The sequence below is a fragment of the Neoarius graeffei genome, chromosome 25, assembly GCF_027579695.1.
Source record: "Neoarius graeffei isolate fNeoGra1 chromosome 25, fNeoGra1.pri, whole genome shotgun sequence".
In the NCBI taxonomy this organism is placed as follows: domain Eukaryota; kingdom Metazoa; phylum Chordata; class Actinopteri; order Siluriformes; family Ariidae; genus Neoarius; species Neoarius graeffei.
In genome coordinates this window covers 18974588-18995200 of record NC_083593.1, presented here as the reverse complement: position 1 = coordinate 18995200, position 20613 = coordinate 18974588, and the positions used below count along the sequence as shown (strand labels likewise).

Sequence of the window (20613 nt, the reverse complement as noted above, 5' to 3'; positions counted from 1 at the left end):
AATGAAGTAACCAGAATTCACCAACCATGCAGACAGACATGCTGCCATTTTTTTTTTAGCTCCTAGGAATGTAACACACACACACACATTTTATATATATATATATATATATATATATATATATATATATATATATATATATATTTTAACCCACATGTGCCAACTGGGGCATGTAATTTATGCGATTTGGGTGGCATGGTGGTGTAGTGGTTAGCACTGTCGCCTCACAGCAAGAAGGTTCTGGGTTCGAACCCAGCGGCCAGTGAAGGCCTTTCTGTGTGGAGTTTGCATGTTTCCTCCGGGTGCTCCGGTTTCCCCCACAGTCCGAAGACATGCAGTTAGGTTAATATGGGACGGCCTTGGGCTGAGGCACCCTTGAGTGAGGCACCTAACTCCCAACTGCTCCCCGGGCGCTGTTAGCATGGCTGCCCACTGCTCTGGGTATCTGTGTGTGCTCATTGCTCACATGTGTGCGCGCGCATGTGTGTGTTCACTGCTTCAGATGGGTTAAATGCAGACAGGAAATTTAACAAGTGTGTGATGAATAAAGTTGTTCTTTCTTTCTTTCTTTCTTTCTTTCTTTCTTTCTTTCTTTCAGTAAAGTTCATTAACATCATCATAGAAATAATATGTACACTATTTTTGGCTGTAGTCAGTGGTTTGTTCCAGTCGCCCAACCCAAATATAAGCACACAGAAACTGAACAGTTGAAGATTCACCACAAAGTTTGACATGTTCCAAGATTCCCCCCTGACGTCCACAGGTGTAAAGTGTGGTTATTTGAGTTACCATAGCCTTCCTGTCAACTCTAACTGATCTGGCCATTCACCTGACCTCCATCAATAACAACTGCAGTAACAATGCCCATTGGGTGTTTTTTTTTTTTGGTTGTGTGTGTGTGTGTGTGTGTGTGTGTGTGTGTGTGTGTGTGTGTGTGTGTGTGCGCGCACATTGTTTCAGACCGTTTTCCAGGGACTTTCCAGAAAAAAAAAATTGCATTAGATTAGTATGCGCTTCATATACAGCCAGGTCTATAAATATTTGGACCTCCTTTTAAGGGACCAAAAGTAATTGGTCTGAGACAATTACTCAGCTGTTCCTTGGCCAGGTATGTGCTATTTTATTCATAATTTCCCTTACAAGTAAACAACTACGGTAAGAGGTCTAGAACGATCACTGCCAGTGAAACAAGCCATCATTAGGCTGAGAGAAAAGCAAACTTATAAAAGGGCAAAAACATTAGATGTAGTCAAATCAACAAAATTATACATTCTTAATAAGAAAGAATGCCCTGGTGATCTCTGGAACAACAAAAGACCTGAAGGATCCGAGAAAACAACTGGAGTGGAGGAAAGAAAAAAAAATCCCTTCACAACAGTTGGTCAAATTAAGAACCCTTCCAGGAGGTAGGTGTATCTGTGTTAGAGTCAATCAAGAAAAGCCTTGCAGCTCTCTCTACTATATATACAGTATTATTCTATCCACATTCACTGGATATGAGCAATCGCTTGCTCTGACTGGCTATTCTACTACTAGGCTATCAGCTCATACACCGTGAGTAAAGAAAAACAAAATGGCGAAGCATGTTGCTGAGCCAACCGAGAATGAAATAAAAACTCTACTCAAAAACAAAACTCCAGAAAAATACAAAAAGCAACAAAATATGGGATAAAAGTATTTGATGGTAAGAACCTCTTTTTTAATTTTTCAAGAATTATTATTATAGCATTTTTCACAAATTGCTACTGTCATTTCGCCGGTTTGTTGACATTCTAAGCGGAAATGATTTTGTTGGACGTTTTGTATAAAGTTTTATTGATCAAATTTGCAAAAAATAAAAATGTTGTTTCTTAAAATCCAGTGAATATGGATAGAATAAAACAGTTATTTCACTCAATCTCGTCGTACATAGCTTATAGCCAACTCAGCACTACGCGCCTGGTCGACTATCAGCTCATGTATGACTCGATTTTGTAGAATAACTTAATTATAGAGCTATACAGGAACAAGAGAAGAAAATGGAGAAAAAAAATGTAAGAGAACAAATATATTTGATCCATTTTAGATCAAATCCATCAGTGCTGTTTGAACACGTGCTTCAATAGAAGAGATTAGACATGAGGAAAATTTGCCCCTTTGTACAAAGCAGTTAACAGGGTCACTATCACAAATTTGGTTATATTTAAACAGGGACCTAGAAATAGTGTGAAATTCTGAATGTTATTATACATACGGGCCACTTTTGCCATGGAATATATAGGCGCAATTAGTTTAATTGAGTGATCAATCTCATTAAATCTGAAGGTTAATAATTAAAATTGAATCACTCTAATTTGAATCATACCATTGAATCGTTTTCATTGAATCAGTCTCATATTATCATTAAATCACTCATGGAATCAGTCTCATTGGATCAGTCTCATTAATTAATACCATTAATTTTGGTGCTTAATAATAAATTACCAAACAGCTAAATTATGGTATATTCCAAATTATTATGATCACTTACCATATTACATAACTTATATGCACCTTTGAATTCTTTGAGATTGTGTGACTTCAAGGAATATGGAACACAAATAAACACACAGTTTCAATAATAAATGAATTTATTATAACAAAGATAAAATTGAATAATTGCAGTTGAAATATATACAAACAGTGAGGTGTGTGTGTGTGTGTGTGTTGTGGTGAAGACAAAAGATTAGCTTTGTGTGCTAGCTAAGGCAAAGGAAGGCTAGCTAACGTGTGTGTGTGTGTGTGTGTGTGTGTGTGTGTGTGTGTGTGTAAGAGGCCTGGTGACCACGTGTTTCTAAGTAACAAGGGAATTAGCTTTGGTTGCTAAGACAAAAGAATTAGCTTTGTGTGGCTAGCTAAGGAGGGTGTGTCACCACGTGGGGTTTGAGAACAAAGGATTTAGCTCTGGTTGCTAGCTAAGATGTGTTGGCCACGTGTGGAGACACAGATTAGCCTTGTGTCGCTAGCTAAGACAAAGGGATGCTAGCTAGCATGTGTTTGTGTAAAGCCTGGTGACCACATGGTAAGGCCTATGGCCTAGCAAAAGAAAGGCTAGCGTGGGATGCTATCTGAGGTGTGGTTGACCACGTGGTAAGGCCTAACAGTCCTTTGGAGACAATACAGTTATCTCTGGATGCTAATGGGACAAAAGAATTAGCCGTAGGCTAATTTCACTAGCTTATAACAGTACTGAATCCGCTGAAATCTTGATGAGGTCAAGATGTGTGTAAATAATGAAATTAAAGTATTAGAAAGAAAGAGAGAGCATGCAAAACCTATTTAACAATTGAGAGATTAAAACAAAATGGAACAATCAATTCAATACGCTGCGTGTTTACAGTGTACACATTTAAACCGTTGCTGAGTTTAAATTCACACTTCTTCATAAAAGCTAATTCCTAAGACTAGGTTTTGCCCAAATGCCAATCTACTCCAGTACCTTGTTTATAGCAAGATTATGGAGACATGTTCCGAGATTTTTGGAGTTTCACCGTTGTGGAGCACGTGAGTTGCTTCTGTAGAAACAAGAGGATCTCTTGGTCCGACGCGTGGTCGCTCGTGATGAAAAGAGAGTCTCTGATCAGAATAATGTGCACAGCGCTTTAATTAGGAGGAATTTGATCGCTCCTAACTTTAAATTAAAACTGCTTTGAGCAGCAGTTTGGTAACGTTACTGATAGACAAACAAAACCGGTTGTAATTCTATTGGAGTTTAAAAATCGCGTGATCTTAGAGTCTACCGTGGCCAAAGGTAAACAAAGAAATCGCGTTAAGTCGTGGATCTTGCAAGAAAGAGAAGAAAAGACGTCTTATCTTGGGTGCTTGGCGGAGCAAATCCTCTTTGTATCCGGACGGCTTGGAGTCCAGACGGAAAGAGAGAGAGAGAGAAGTCCTCCTTGTGTCCATGTTGAAATCACGGTGCCAAAAGAGGAGGAGCTAGGAGTTTCCGGGTTTCTTATGCTTTCATGGAGGATGTGACATTGGTGATCCCGCCCCTGCATGACGCAGGTCAACGCGGAAGCTGGTGATGGGAGTTGTAGTCCTTAAAGGGACTGTTGTAGTTCTTAGACGGACTGTACCTACAAATAAAAATGTATTCTATTCCCTTCTAGTGGGTTTACTGATGGTATGCAATATTGTTATCATATCGCTTATCCTCCATGTGTTACGCCACTCACCCCAATGGAGAATGAGCATGCAATATTGTTATAATATTGCACGTCGTCAAGACAACATGACATCACATGCGAAGCTCCAATGACAAAATTTTTCTGTTGCGCATGCACTCAATCATTGCTTTGCCCTCTGGGAGAGAGAGAAGACGGGATTAATTCAGTGCTCGGTTTAAGCACTAAATAAGTAAACTGGAACTAAAGACGAGCTGAACACCTGCAAGGCTACCAAAACTTCATTATACTTCATGCATATTTACAAGAGAAAAACATACCAACAGACATCAAAAAACTGGAAAAGAGACACGTCGGAGACAAAAAACTTCCGCCCTAGTGAGTGAATGTGACAGTTTGTTCACAAACATGACCGCAAGGTTTGCTTCATTAAAAGCCGAAGATTTAAAGAGAAAGACGCACTGAACACCCAAAAGGCTACCAAATATTCTTCACATATTTAATTTTCCGCATTAAATATATGGAAAAACTGGAAGACACACACGTCGGAGACGTAAAAATTCTGCACTCGCTTGGAACTAACAGTTTGGAAGCAAAAATGGTGGCGAGGTTTGCTTCATTCAAAGTGGAAGATTTAAAGTGAAAGATGCGCTGAACACCTGAAAGGCTACCAACATTTCACTGGATATTCTTCACACATATTTACAAGAGAAAAAAACATACCAACGGACATCGAAAAACTGGAAAAGAGAGCAATAGCGGAAATATAAAGTTCTACTTGGAGGTGAGGAAAAGTGACAGACTTTTACAAGTGGACTTCACTCAGCAAAGCCCTTTTGTTTTGAACAACTGCAATGCAACAATTAACTACGACCAAAAGTAACTTTGAACTTGAACTGTCTACCTGTATGTAGCTTGTATACAAGTTGGGTTGTTGTTCAGGCTTTTTGGACTTGTACCATTTTTATTGTTAGAACTTTGACTTTGAACATGTACATTGGATTGACAACATTGAATTACATTCGATCAGAATCAGCATTCAATATTGGTTTATTGGCAAGTTACCCCCCTGTTCTTAACTTTTTGTAAAATGTATAATTGTTCCATCAAATCTGTATTAATAATAATAATAATAATAATAATAATAATGGCTTTTTTCATGGTCTATCAGATATATTCCATTCAGCTACTCATCTTCAACTCGTTCAATATTGTGCTAGCCGAATGAAATACTGTATATCGGATAGATCACGAAAAAAAAATCCAGCCAACATTATATATTCAAGATATTGAACATTGCTTTCTTTGTTTTAAACATTTCAAAATTCTCAAACCTTTTGTTTATATCCCAGTTTAAATTAAATAAAAAAAAAAGAAAATCCCAGATTTTCAGTGTTGTCTCAGACTTTTGGACCCCACTGTATACAAGTACATGTGCACACAAATACACACATCAGTAGCAGATGTAGAAGTAGATTGGCATGAAATTGAGTTTGGCAAGAGCAGCAGGTCAAGATAACAAGATTGAACTCTTTATTCCCATCACACTCCTACTGTCTAATGCACACAAAAATAACCATGCCAGCAAGGCCCGAGAGGTCCTGAGAGTATGGTGACCTGGACACACCAACCTCCATCACTCGCACCTCAAACCCTCCTTTCACACCCCAAGGCCCATATATTAGATCAACTTAGGAGAGGTAACACTTCAGAGAATACTACTGAGCCCATAAAAATGCTGTGTGTATCTTTCTGTATTATAGTATTTATATACAACCCCGATTCCAAAAAAGTTGGGACAAAGTACAAATTGTAAATAAAAACGGAATGCAATGATGTGGAAGTTTCAAAATTCCACATTTTATTCAGAATAGAACATAGATGACATATCAAATGTTTAAACTGAGAAAATGTATCATTTAAAGAGAAAAATTAGGTGATTTTAAATTTCATGACAGCAACACATCTCAAAAAAGTTGGGACAAGGCCATGTTTACCACTGTGAGACACCCCCTTTTCTCTTTACAACAGTCTGTAAACGTCTGGGGACTGAGGAGACAAGTTGCTCAAGTTTAGGGATAGGAATGTTAACCCATTCTTGTCTAATGTAGGATTCTAGTTGCTCAACTGTCTTGGGTCTTTTTTGTCGTATCTTCCGTTTTATGATGCGCCAAATGTTTTCTATGGGTGAAAGATCTGGACTGCAGGCTGGCCAGTTCAGTACCCAGACCCTTCTTCTACGCAGCCATGATGCTGTAATTGATGCAGTATGTGGTTTGGCATTGTCATGTTGGAAAATGCAAGGTCTTCCCTGAAAGAGACGTCGTCTGGATGGGAGCACATGTTGCTCTAGAATCTGGATATACCTTTCAGCATTGGTGTCTTTCCAGACGTGTAAGCTGCCCATGCCACACGCACTAATGCAACCCCATACCATCAGAGATGCAGGCTTCTGAACTGAGCGCTGATAACAACTTGGGTCGTCCTTCTCCTCTTTAGTGCGAATGACATGGAGTCCCTGATTTCCATACGGAACTTCAAATTGATTCGTCTGACCACAGAACAGTTTTCCACTTTGCCACAATCCATTTTAAATGAGCCTTGGCCCAGAGAAGACGTCTGCGCTTCTGGATCATGTTTAGATACGGCTTCTTCTTTGAACTATAGAGTTTTAGCTGGCAACGGCGGATGGCACGGTGAATTGTGTTCACAGATAATGTTCTCTGGAAATATTCCTGAGCCCATTTTGTGATTTCCAATACAGAAGCATGCCTGTATGTGATGCAGTGCCGTCTAAGGGCCCGAAGATCACGGGCACCAAGTATGGTTTTCCGGCCTTGACCCTTACGCACAGAGATTCTTCCAGATTCTCTGAATCTTTTGATGATATTATGCACTGTAGATGATGATATGTTCAAACCCTTTGCAATTTTACACTGTCGAACTCCTTTCTGATATTGCTCCACTATTTGTCGGCGCAGAATTAGGGGGATTGGTGATCCTCTTCCCATCTTTACTTCTGAGAGCCGCTGCCACTCCAAGATGCTCTTTTTATACCCAGTCATGTTAATGACCTATTGCCAATTGACCTAATGAGTTGCAATTTGGTCCTCCAGCTGTTCCTTTTTTGTACCTTTAACTTTTCCAGCCTCTTATTGCCCCTGTCCCAACTTTTGTGAGATGTGTTGCTGTCATGAAATTTCAAATGAGCCAATATTTAGCATGAAATTTCAAAATGTCTCACTTTCGACATTTGATATGTTGTCTATGTTCTATTGTGAATACAATATCAGTTTTTGAGATTTGTAAATTATTGTATTCCGTTTTTATTTACAATTTGTACTTTGTCCCAACTTTTTTGGAATCGGGGTTGTATATACACACACACATACATATATATATATATATATATGTATATATATATATATATACACATACACACACATACACACACACACACACACACATATATATATATATATATATGTATATGTGTGTGTGTGTATATATATATATATATATATATATATATATATATATATATATACACACACACACACACACACACACACACAGAGTGGCATGCAAAAGTTTGGGCACCCTTACTGAAAATGTCTGTTACTGTGAATAGTTAAGTGAGCAGAAGATGAACTGATCACCAAAAGGCATAAAGGTAAAGATGACATTTCTTTTCAGCGTTTTCTGCAAGATTTGTGAATTATTTTTATTTTGTACAATTGAAGAGTGAAAAAAGAAAAGGAACACCATGCGAAAGTTTGGGCACCCCAATACATTTGAGTTCTCAGATAACTTTTACCAAGCTTCCAGACCTTAATTAACTTATTGAGCTGTGGCTTGTTCAAGTTCTTTGTTAGGAAAGGTCAGATGATGCAAATTTCAAAGCTGTATAAATTCTCTGACTCCTCAAACTTGTCCCTAAAATCAACAGCCATGGGCTCCTCTAAGCAACTCTCTCACATTCTGAATAATAAAATAATTGATGCCCACAAAGCAGGAGAAGGCTACAAGAATGTAGTAAAGTGTTTTCAGGTAGCTGTTTCCTCAGATTGTAATGTTATTAAGAAATGGCAGTTAACAGAAACAGTGGAGATCAAGGTGAGGTCTGGAAGATGAAGAAAACTTTCTGAAAAAACTGCTCGTTGGATTGCTAGAAAGGCAAATAAAAACCCTGTTTGACTGCAAAAGACCTTCAGAAAGATTTAGCAGACCCTGGAGTGGTGATGCACTGTTCTACTATGCAGCAACACCTGAACAAACATGACCTTCATGGAAAAGTCATCAGAAGAAAACTGTTCCTGCATCCTAGCCACAAAATTCAGTGTCTGAAGTTTGCAAATGAACATCTAAATAAGCCTGATGCATTTTGGAAACAAGTCCTGTAGACTGATGAAAAAAAGTAGAACTTTTTGGCCACAATGTGCAAAGGTATGTTTGGAGAAAAATGGGTGCCAAATTCCAGGAAAAGAACACCTCTCCAACTCTGAAGCATGGGTGTGGATCGATCATGCTTTGGGGTTGTGTTGCAGCCAGTGGCACAGGGCACATTTCACTGGTCAAGGGAAGCATGGATTCGAATAAATACCAGCAAATTCTGGAAGCAAACATCACATCATCTGTAAAAAAGTTGAAGTTAAAAAGAGGATGGGTCCTACAATAAGATGATGATCCAAAACACACCTCAAAATCTACAATGGAATACCTCAAGAGGCACAAGCTGAAGGTTTTGCCGTGGCCCTCACAGTCCCCTAACCTAAACATCATTGAAAATCTGTGGATAGATCTCAAAAGAGCAGTGCATGCAAGACAGCCTAAGAAACTTGTAGAACTGGAAGCCTTTTGCAAGGACGAATGTGTGAAAATCCCCCAGGTATGAACCGAAAGATTATTAGCTGGCTACAAAAAGTGTTTACAAGCTGTGATACTTGCCAAAGGGGGTGTTACTAGGTACTATACATGCAGGGTGCCTAAACTTTTGTTTCGGGCCCTTTTCCTTTTTTGTCATTTTGAAAATGTAAAAGATGAAAATAAAAAATATTTTTTGCTTAAAATATAAAAGGGAATGAGTCATCTTTAACTTTATGCCTTTTGGAGATCATTTCATCTTCAACTTGCTTAACTGTTCACAGTAACAGCAATTTTGACCAGGGTGCCCAAACTTTTGTTTGTTTGTATGTATCTATCTATCTATCTATCTATCTATCTATCTATCTATCTATCTATCTATCTATCTATCTATCTATCTATCTAAACTGCACCTATTTGGCCTAAAGCTAAAGCACACTGAAGTTCTTTGGGTAATCCATGTTCAGGCTATATTGTGGATGCAGGCTATAATTGGATAGTTGTGTGCATGCACACAGTACTGTCTCTAGATACATAGGGTGAACATATATCATTCGGGGAACTTCATTTTTCTCCTCGAAATAGCTCAGACCTGCTTTAATCCATGAGCTGCTATTATTCTATTGGAACAGGAGCACAAAAACCTGGAACACAAAAGAGCCGAAAGCACAAATATCCCATGTTTATCACGGGAAAACAATGATTCCCCTTAGACTAAAGAAGCAAGCAGGTTTGAACAACCTTGTCATTATGCATTCTTGCAGGTATGTAAAGGAAAACAAAGCTTCCAGAGCTAAGACTCATATGCACCTGGCAAACTGTACGTTAAAACAAAATGTAGGTGTTGTCCAAAAAGTAGATGATGTCCATACACTTGATTGATCAGAAATGTGAGATTATATAGACCATCCACTATTTAAAAAGAAAACCCAAAAAACATATTATTCTAATGCTTTCTTTTCAGAGAGTGTTCTTCTCAACACTGATGTCAAGTGTTCTCTGTGTATTAAGAATTCAGTTTTGTTCGAATATATTGAGAATTAGATACTTACGGTAAGTGGTACTGAAGTGCCTATTTATTTAACTTAATTATCTTTGGTTGATCTAGTTCATTTGTTGACCCTTCTTACTGTCAAGTATGGCATAATCATATTTTTGTTTATTTACCATTTTTGCCTTCAGCTGCTGATAAAATACTATTCCCTGCGATATCGCCGAGAAATATTCTGCATTTGTGTGCAGTCTCTTACCATCGTCCAGGTCTGGCAGGATGCTGATGCATGTGCTGGGGTATTCGGAGCCGAGACGGCCACCGAACACCACACTGAGGGAGACGTTAAAGCTTTCCTCAGGCTCATACAGCGAGTCGTCGATGATAACCACACGGCAAACGTTCTCCATCTGTCCTTTTTCAAAACGCAGAATACTGCCCTGTACCTCCTGTCGGGAGATGTAGTCCGAGAAAGAAAGAACAGTGCTGGGGACTGTACCTGTAGCCGAGCCTGTAGAGAATGCCGGACACAGCACAGAAAGAGTTACAAAAGACTGAGTAAAGCATCAATAAATAAAATAGAGAAAGAAGAAAAAAAATGGTTGTATTTGCAATGACGGGCCATTTTTTAAGTAGTTGTCATAGTGTTGTGTAATGTATCAAATTAAAGTGTGTGAAGATCTGAATTGAAAACTTGTTTAATTTTATGTCTTTAAAAAAAAAAAAAGTTGTGAACATTTGAAAATCCAGTGTTGTATAAAATTTCCATTTCTGCCTGTTGCCCCAGTCACAAACCAGTAATCATTTTCCATTGGTTTAATTTTCCATTCATGAGGGGGAAAAACAAAAAATAAACCACCAACCCTCAATTAGAAATGAATTGACCAAAAAGCCAAAAATAGAGATTTCGAATGTTGAGTATCAGGGTAAGAATTACAGAGAAAGGCTTCTTGTAGATCACAATTATGCGCCTAGAAGGCTTAAAAGTAATCCATCAATGAAATCGGTCCATCCTTTGTGTTTAAACATAAAAGCCAGAATTGAGCGGGTATGTTCACTTTAAACTGTGGACACCAAGCATGACTAATGACAGTGGTGCTCGAATGCGCTGTATAAAAGAGGGTCAAACTTTTGTTATTTATCTTCAAAAACAGTATTACTGATATTTAAACACCACCTCATTTTTTCTCTATGAAAAAAAATTAAGAAAATCATTGATTTTTTAGGAAGGATACACAATTTTCCTCAGTGATCTGATCTTTCGCGGGCACCAGACAGCAAAGTGTTCAGCCGATTTTCTTGGAAAAGTAAGTCAACATGAGAGATTCGACCACTCGGTGGGAATCATGAGTTTCAAGCTGATTGAACCAACAGTGAGTGAGCTGGAAGCAACAACAAAACACACAGACTGGTGACGAATATCACTAAAAAACCTAAGATGGCGGCACCTGTGAATTTGGTGTATTGCATTACACAACTTTAAAAAACACTTAAAGTAAAAGCTCATCACAATGCCGCACAAAATTAATATATTCTATAAATGTTATTTATTCGGGGCGGCACGGTGGTGTAGTGGTTAGCGCTGTCGCCTCACAGCAAGAAGGTCCTGGGTTCGAGCCCCGGGGCCGGCGAGGGCCTTTCTGTGTGGAGTTTGCATGTTCTCCCCGTGTCCGCGTGGGTTTCCTCCGGGTGCTCCGGTTTCCCCCACAGTCCAAAGACATGAAGGTTAGGTTAACTGGTGGCTCTAAATTGACCGTAGGTGTGAATGTGAATGTGAATGGTTGTCTGTGTCTATGTGTCAGCCCTGTGATGACCTGGCGACTTGTCCAGGGTGTACCCCGCCTTTCGCCCGTAGTCAGCTGGGATAGGCTCCAGCTTGCCTGCGACCCTGTAGAAGGATAAAGCGGCTAGAGATAATGAGATGAGATGTTATTTATTCTTGACTCGACACTAGTTTTATGTAAACACTTTTAAATGTCTTTAAAGGCCAAACGAAAACATGCTGTTCTCCCATACAAACATACGGGAGGTTAATCAGCGCAGCGGCGTGCTGTCGAGCCTAGCTGTACGTGTTCTGAAAAATACACAATGCCATTTTTTTTTATAATTCATCTTTAAAGGTGCCTTTAAATATTAAAGTAGCATTAATGAAAGATGACTAATCTTGGAGGATCTTGGAGTAGAGCATTCGCTGATTTCTCTATTCTGCTGGGTCAGAAGGGGTTGAGCTCTGTCACAGTCAGATGAAAACATTGTTCTTTTATGCACAACACAAGAAAAGTCTTTGAGAACTCAGGAACAGTAACTCCAAACTCAGAGAAGTTATGATTTGTTCATCTTTAACAATAAATAAATAAATAAATAAATAAAGAAGGTCAATTTATCCCACACCTCAAAATCTACTTAGTCAGAAGGTGTTGATTACATTTCTATAACAGTAGTTCTGGCAGTATTTCAGCTATAATTTAAATTACAGGTTTATATTAATGCATTCATCATAATATTGTTATTCTTTCTGTAAGAACAACACAGGGAGCTGGCAGCTGTATGGCAGATGCTCCACATAACCTAAGGCTGATAATAAAGGGATTTAACCCTTTGCTGCAAAACATGGGTCAAAAGTGACCCGGCTGAGTTTTTATCTTCTATATCTTTGCAATAAATTAATTCCATCATTCAGTATTCAAGGTATTCCTCAATTAACTTGTTTTTGATCATCATACATCCTTAATTTATTTTTTCCTTTCTTATTTTTTGAATAAAAACCCTTTTTGTATCACTACCCTTCTAATGCACAACATGGGTCAAAAACGACCTGCATTCATTTTCCAGGTTATTTCATGTATGGCTGAGTGTTTCTATGATATACTTTTGAAATAAATTCATTTTGTCATTTACTTTGCCAAATATGCAGTAAATATCTTGTTTTTGTTTAGCACAAATCATAATTTTTATTTTTCCTTTCTTAAGTTATGAACAAGCACAGCTTTTGTAATTCTACATCAAGTTTTAAAACTCTGTTTAATACAATAAATAAACTTCTTCAGCCTCCTTCCTCAACCACTCCCAGTTCCCCTGCTCAGTGTCAGGCTTTTTTTGGATTTTTTCAATTATAAAATTGCCAGTATTTACCAACACTTTCAGTTTCCCAACCCAAACCGCCTCTCTCTCATCCTTACACTTCATGCCTCATGCTCCATGAACCAACATCGCTATTTTTTTTTAAAAAATCGGATCTGCGCGATTCAGCCGTGAAAAAGGCGGCATCCGCCGAAAGGCGCGCTGTTTGCATCCCTGAGGGGGTGCCAGGGATGCGTGCATTTATCAGACCCAAAACCCATCCGCGGGTGCGGGGGGGTCCTTGGGGCTCCCCCCGCCCCGGCCGCTTTGGTGACTCTAGATAACCTCGGGCCGATCGCGCGCCCCCCACGGCGGCGACGTCTCATTCGAACAGGGGACAGGGCAGGAATATTTTTGTTGATATGAGTGATCCGGTGCGATTTCGCGACCCCCCTGTTGAAGACCTCTGCGCTAAGCGACTGAAAGCCGAGGTAAGGATTAGTATTATAATTTTGGGTGTATCAGTTATTGATTATCATAATTCTGACTCGTTTCGCCATTTTGAATGTTTTCATCTCGGACTCTGGAAGCATTGTATCTCAATCAATCTTGAAAAATATCAGCAAAAAAAACTAGCTTGCAACGGACTTTAGCTAGATCTATGATGAACTTTCAATGTATGATACAAAAATAATACTTCTTTCAACAGATCATTATTGAGCAGAATTGTTTTTAACTTACCAGGAAGTGTTATCGAGCCGACCGCTTTCAGTTTCATGACGGCTGAATGAACTCTCACTCTCAGAATCATCTGACCCGTCAGAGTAAAGACAAGATCCATGTTCATGTGAATTTCCAGCTATCGGTTCGAATTGATAGGGTCTAACTTCACATCTCTGTGAAACTTCGGGAATATCACTGTCGATGGTGTCCATTTCGGTAACCTGTTTACATTAGATTCCCAAGCGCTGGCTCCTTGGAAAGTTTTTGTGACGTCACGGGTCACGTGACCACCTAGCTCATTAACGAATCCTTGTTTTACGCTGATGTATAGAAAAACTTGAATAATGTGATGATTTTCACATTTTTGACGCCCTGCAGTGATTTAGATGGCATTTCTTATGTCCTTTATACATAATTATGCCCAGGTAAAAATCCATGTCCCATATCCTTTAAATCTTGTGTATCTGCTATCTCCCCTTATATTGCTCATTTGATTAATCAGTGTTTTGCTTTAGCACTGTTCCCATCTCCCTCAAAATTGCTTCAGTTACACCAATACTAAAGAAACCTGGTCTAGATTCTCCTTCACTGTCCAATTACAGACCCATTTCAAATCTCCCTTTCCAAGCTAAAGTAATGGAGAGAGTTGTAGCCTCTCAGCTTCATACTTTCCTTGCTCATAATGATCTCTATGAACCCTTTCAGTCAGGCTTTCGCAATATGCATAGCACTGAATCTGCTCTCTTAAGGAGTTGTTAATGACCTCCTGCTCTCAACCGATGCTGGTCATCTCAGTGTCCTTGTTCTCTTGGACCTCACAGCTGCCTTTGACACCGTACATCATGAGAGACTCATTTCCAGATTATCTTCTTTTGGTATTACTGGCTTAGTTTTATCCTGGTTTCAGTCTTATCTAGCAAACAGGCAACAGTTTATTTCTATTGGTGTTCATAAATCATCCACTGCTACTGTTGCTCAAGGTGTGCCTCAGGGTTCTGTCCTTGGTCCCCTTCTTTTTATATTATATATGTTTCTCCTATAGGCCAGATTATTCGTAACCATGGCCTTAACTTTCATTGTTATGCTGATGATATTCAAATCTACATCACTATCACCCCTTCCATAGCCTCTGTTCAGCTGCGAAGGACTTGCATCACTGACCTTAAGCAATGGCTGCATAAGAACGGCCTTAAACTTAATGCTGGCAAAACGGAGGTTCTATTAGTAGGTACCAAGAAAGACAGGTTCAGAATTTCTCCAGTTTTACTATTGATGTTGATGGTGTGTCTATTCATCCTTCCCAAGTTATAAAAAACCTTGGAGTTACCTTTGACTCCACCCTTACGTTTGAACCCCATCTTAAACTAATTACTAAGAATGCTTTCTTTCACCTCCGCAATATTGCACGTCTCCGCCCTTTTCTCTTGGAAACTGATGCCAATATGTTGGTCAATGCATTTATTTTTTCTCGTCTTGACTGTTGCAATTCTCTCTTTTATGGTCTCCCTGCCACATTGCTCAATCGCCTGCAGTACATCCAAAACTCAGCAGCAAGAGTCCTCACACTCGCCAAGTGCAGTGCTCACATCACTCCTGTTTTACAGCAACTGCATTGGTTGCCAGTTATCTCTCGGATTAAATACAAAATCTTGCTTTTAACCTATAAAGCTCTTCATGGTTTCGCTCCTTCCTATCTCTGTGAGCTAATTCATTTGTACTGTCCCTCCCACTCCCTCAGATCTTCTGTCTGTGGACTTCTGACTGTTCCACGTTTTAAACTGGCATCTATGGGTGGCAGATCATTTAGTGTTGCTGCTCCTAAACTTTGGAACTCGTTACCACAATCACTTCATGACTGTTCCACTCTCTCTTCCTTCAAAGCTAACTTGAAAACTTCTCTTTACCTCACACTATTCTTCCTAGTTTTTTTTTTTTTGGTGGTAACTCTGTTGTAAAGCATCCTTGGGTTTGTGAAAGGCGCTATATAAATTGAAATTATTATTATTATTTATTATTATTTACACACATGGGTCAGAAACGACCCGCATGCATTTACTACAGTGTTTGGTGGGAACTGTGAATTGTGCTTGTGTCAGACATTTCACAGCTCAGCACAGCACCCTTTGCCCATCTAATACATGGAAGTAATGTTTTTCAATTGTTCTAACATTACCTTAGAAAAAAATTATGTTTAGGTTACCTTGAGAGTGAGCAGATTACTTGTCAGAAAGTTACAAGTAATTACTATTAGCTACCTAGCTGTTGACATATTCTACTTTAGTTAGCTAATTTTATTGTAGTTGGCTTAGCTAACTACATAGTTAATAAATAAATAAATGGCCCCATTCACTGCTAAAGTAATTACTTGAAACAAATTATTATTATAATATTAAGACATTTAATTTAACAACATCTTCCTGTTTAATCCTGAAGTTCTGGTAAACCCAGTGACTACTGTGAATAGGGCAGTTGGAGTCCAGGGAAGACTGGAGGACGTCCAGGAGAGACTGGATGACAGCAGGGAAAGACCGCACTGGGCGTGGGCGGCTAGTTACCCAACTCACGGGTCTCTCATTAGAGAGACACCCAACCCTAACTACGAAGAACCACAAGAAGCAACAACCCGTGGGCCCTCTGAGAGGCGGGATGAAAGATGGGCCCAACAGGACGGACTACACGGTGACGACAGCAATGGAAACGGACTACGAGAACACCAGAACTCCAGGAAATGAGAAGATCCTCCGAAAGTGTGCATGTGGATGGGAGAAAGTGACCACGTTCAGAGGTGTTCGAATCCACCAGGGGAAAGCAAAGTGTGGCCAGAATGGCCAGCAGCAACCTTGCACTGCGACAGCAGGTGAGACAAGAGGGACCAAAAGCCAGGGCAAAAACCACAGAGCCAATGGACCCAACGTTGCTGGAGGCATGAGAGCGACAGAGGAAGAAGGTCCACTGGTGGAGAACGAGCCCTCACGTGAGCATGAAGACCCAGTCCTCACCACCTCAGACAGAATAGAGCCAAATGCAGAGACCAAGAAACCAGCCAGAAGAAGTAAGATCAAGTGGCCAAAGTCAAGCAAAACAGAGGCATGGCGTGCACTGGACGCAGACCTGATCAAGACCCTAGAGGAATCACTGCATGGAGGGGTGGAGGCTAAGCTTAATCTGATTGGGGACATCATAAACCAAACCTGTAAGGCCACGTTTGGCGAGTTTGTCCCCAGACAGAGGACCACCCTAAGAGTGATGGGAAGGAGAGAAAAGGAAATCCTCCAGCTGTTGCAAAGGCGTCGGCAACTCCGTAAGAATTGGAGGAAGGCAACCCACGCAGAGAAAGAGGGGCTGAAAGCCCTGTGGGAGGAGGTCAGGAAAAGACTAGCTGGGCTTCGCAGAGCTGAACGCATTCGAAAACGCAACAGGCGGAAGCAAAAAGAGCGAGCCAGCTTCTTCAAGGATCCCTTTAAGCATGCCAGACAGCTGCTGGAGGAAAAGAAGACTGGCAAGCTCGAAACCACCAGGGAGTAGTTGGAACAGCAGGTCAGAGGACAGTACAGTGATCCGCAAAGGAACATCCCTTTGGGAACACCAGGATACATACCTCAGCCTGCACAGCCGACAGTTGAGTTTAACACCATGCCTCCCAAGCTCAGTGAGGTCAGGCAAGTTGTGGAGAAGGCAAGGTCCTCTTCTGTACCAGGCCCCAATGGAGTCTCCTACAAGCTCTATAAGAACTGCCCCAAGGTACTAGAGCTGCTATGGTACTTAATGAGAACTGCCTGGAAAAAGCAACTCATTCCATCTGAGTGGCAAAGAGCGGTAGCAGTTTTCATTCCCAAAGAAACAAACTCCAAAGACATTGGCCAGTTCCGTAACATCGCTCTACTGAACGTAGAAGGAAAGATCTTCTTCTCAGTATTAGCCAGAAGGATGACCAACTACCTGCTTGAAAATGGCTACATCGACACCAACTGCCAGAAAGCAGGAGTGCCAGGATTCCCCAGATGCGTAGAGCACTCCACAATGATCTGGGACCAGATCCAGAAGGCTAAGCGGGAGAAGACCGACCTGCATGTCATCTGGCTTGACCTTGCCAATGCGTATGGATCAGTCCCGCACCAGCTGATCAACTACGCCATGGACTTCTTCCACATGCCCACCTGCGTCAAGAACATCGTAGCACAGGATTTTAACAACCTGCAGATGTGCTTCTCCGTGCAGGACTTTATTACTGGGTGGCAGCGGCTTGAAGTCGGAATTGCGATGGGATGTGCCATTTCTCCGATACTGTTTGTAGCAGCGTTTGAGATTATTCTCATCGGTGCAAGACAAAATGGTAGGAGGGATCAAACTCCCAACTGGCCAGAGGCTTCCCCCACTAAGGAGCTACATGGATGACGTCACCACCCTCCTTCAGACAGCAGCATGCACATCAAGACTGCTGAAGAGGATGGATGAGCTGATGTCATGGGCAAGAATGAAGATCAAGCCCTCCAAGTCTCGCAGTCTGTCACTCAGGAAAGGAGTCAGGAACGACAGCATCACCTTTGTTGTCGGAGGGGAGAAGATACCACTCCTTGCAGAGCAGTCCATCAAAAGCCTGGGGAGGCAGTACACCGCAGAGCTGTCCAACAAGCAGATGGGGAAAACAGTCATGAAACAGCTCTGTAATGGCCTGGCAAGGATCGATCAAAGTCAACTCCCTGGGAAGTACAAGGTCTGGTGCTACCAATTCACACTCTACCAGAGGGTAATGTGGCCCCTGAAAATGAGTGAGATCCCCTCATCGACCGTGAGTAAGATGGATGGGAAAGCCAACTCATTCATCCGAAAGTGGTTGGGGCTTCCACGGTGCCTATCTGAAGCCGGCCTCTTTGGAAAAAACATGCTGCAGCTACCACTGAAGTCACTACAGCTGGGCTACATGCCAGAGAAGGCCAGGTTGGTCCTCGAGCTTAGGGAGTCCACAGACAAGTCAGTAAGGAACACTAACGCCAAGGTTCTGACTGGCTGCAAGTGGAATGCCCAGACCGAGGTCGACCAAGCTATCAGCCGGCTGCAACATCACGGGCAGAGTCCAGGTAGGAAGAGCAGGCCTAGGATGGGGAGATGCACCGCGCTTCTGGTCCAAGGCCAACCGCAAGGAAAGGAAGGAGATGGTGGTGGCGGAGGTGACAAGGATGGAGGAAGACCGCTACAAGATCAAAGCCATGTCGCAGGGTCGGCAAGGAAACTGGACTACCTGGGAGGGAATTACAAACAGAAACGTCAGTTGGTCAGACGTGTGGAAGATCCCACAGGCAAGACTCAGCTTCCTCATCCGCTCAACCTACGACACGCTTCCCTGCCCTCAGAACCTCCACCAGTGGTTCGGGAGTGAGGAATGTTGTGCGCTCTGCAATGCTCCCAACGTAAGCCTCCAGCACATCTTGACAGGATGTAAGATTGCGCTCTCACAGGGCCGCTACAGATGGCACCATGACCAAGTCCTGAGGAAGCTAGCTGAAGTGCTGGAGGAGTGCTGACAGGGAAAGAAAACACCACCATCTGCAGAGGACCCCACCATCTTTGTTGCAGAAGGAGGGGTCAGCAGAAGCATCAGGCCAAGAGAAACATCAAGGCCCTTCTCCCCTGACCAGGAATGGAGCATGAGGGTCAACCATGACAGGAAGCTTCAGTTCCCCACGGAGATCACCATCACATCTCTCCGGCCAGACATAGTCATGTGGTCAGCCAAGGCAAGAGCGGTGATCCTCATCGAGCTCACAGTACCGATGGAGGAGGGGATTGAGGCTGCCTTCGAACGTAAGAAGGCCAAGTACTCAGAGCTGGCTGCTGAGTGCCGGGAGGCTGGCTGGAAGACTATCATCTACCCAGTGGAGGTCGGATGCCGAGGTTTCATGGGATTGTCAACCACATGCCTCCTGAGGGATGTGGGACTCACCGGAGGAAGACTCAGGAAGGCAACAAAGGACCTGGCAGAGGAGGCTGAAAAAGGGAGCTTTTGGCTCTGGCTCAGGAGGAAGGACAAAACTTGGGGGAAGAACATCTAACCCCAGACAACAGCCGCAGGGGACAACACCCATCAGCTGCAGGGGGTGACAGGGAGACGTCCCTGTCACTGCTCCGCCACCAGGAGACGTACCAGAATTAAAGGAGCGAAACGTTGGTGAATGGTCGTTTCTGGCTGATGACCCTGCACCTGACCCATGGGCACCGGAGGAGGTGCGACAGGCAGCAATGCCCTGCAGGTATTAACATCTTCCTGTTTAATCCCTTAGCTACCTAGCTGTTGACATATTCTACTTTAGTTAGCTAATTTTATTGTAGTTGGCTTAGCTAACTACATAGTTAATAAATAAATAACTGGCCCCATTCACTGCTAAAGTAATTACTTGAAACAAATTATTATTATAGTATTAAGACATTTAATTTTAAATCACACTTGAATGACCCATGTGTAGTAATATAAAAAGTATTTTTGTTCATAAAGTAGGAAAGAAAAAATTAAATTATTGATTTGTGGTAATTAAAAACAAGATATTTAAAGAATACTTGGAATATTCAATCATAAAATAAATTGATTTCAAAAGATAGAGCAAAGAAAAACTCAGTCAGCATGAAATAACCTGGAAAATGAATGCGGGTCATTTTTGACCCATGCTGTGCATTAGAAGGGGTGTGCATATGTTTTGCATCAAAGGGTTAAAAAAAAAAAAAGTGTTGCTATCTAACCAACATAACACGATATGGTGAAACTTACTCTCAATATTTATCATTTCTAAGAAGTCTCCAGTATCACCGCTGTGACCTGTTGTTAACGGTTATTAACCC

General features: G+C 41.4%; 1 protein-coding gene across 1 annotated transcript in view; it reads right to left on the bottom strand.

Annotated features, from left to right (window-relative positions):
- frem2a (FRAS1 related extracellular matrix 2a) overlaps positions 1–20613 on the bottom strand; it is a 239449-nt gene that overhangs the window by 117363 nt on the left and 101473 nt on the right. The window contains exon 6 of the mRNA XM_060909268.1: positions 10259–10510. Coding sequence (XP_060765251.1) covers positions 10259–10510 — 252 coding nt within the window. The remainder of the gene's footprint in view (positions 1–10258; positions 10511–20613) is intronic.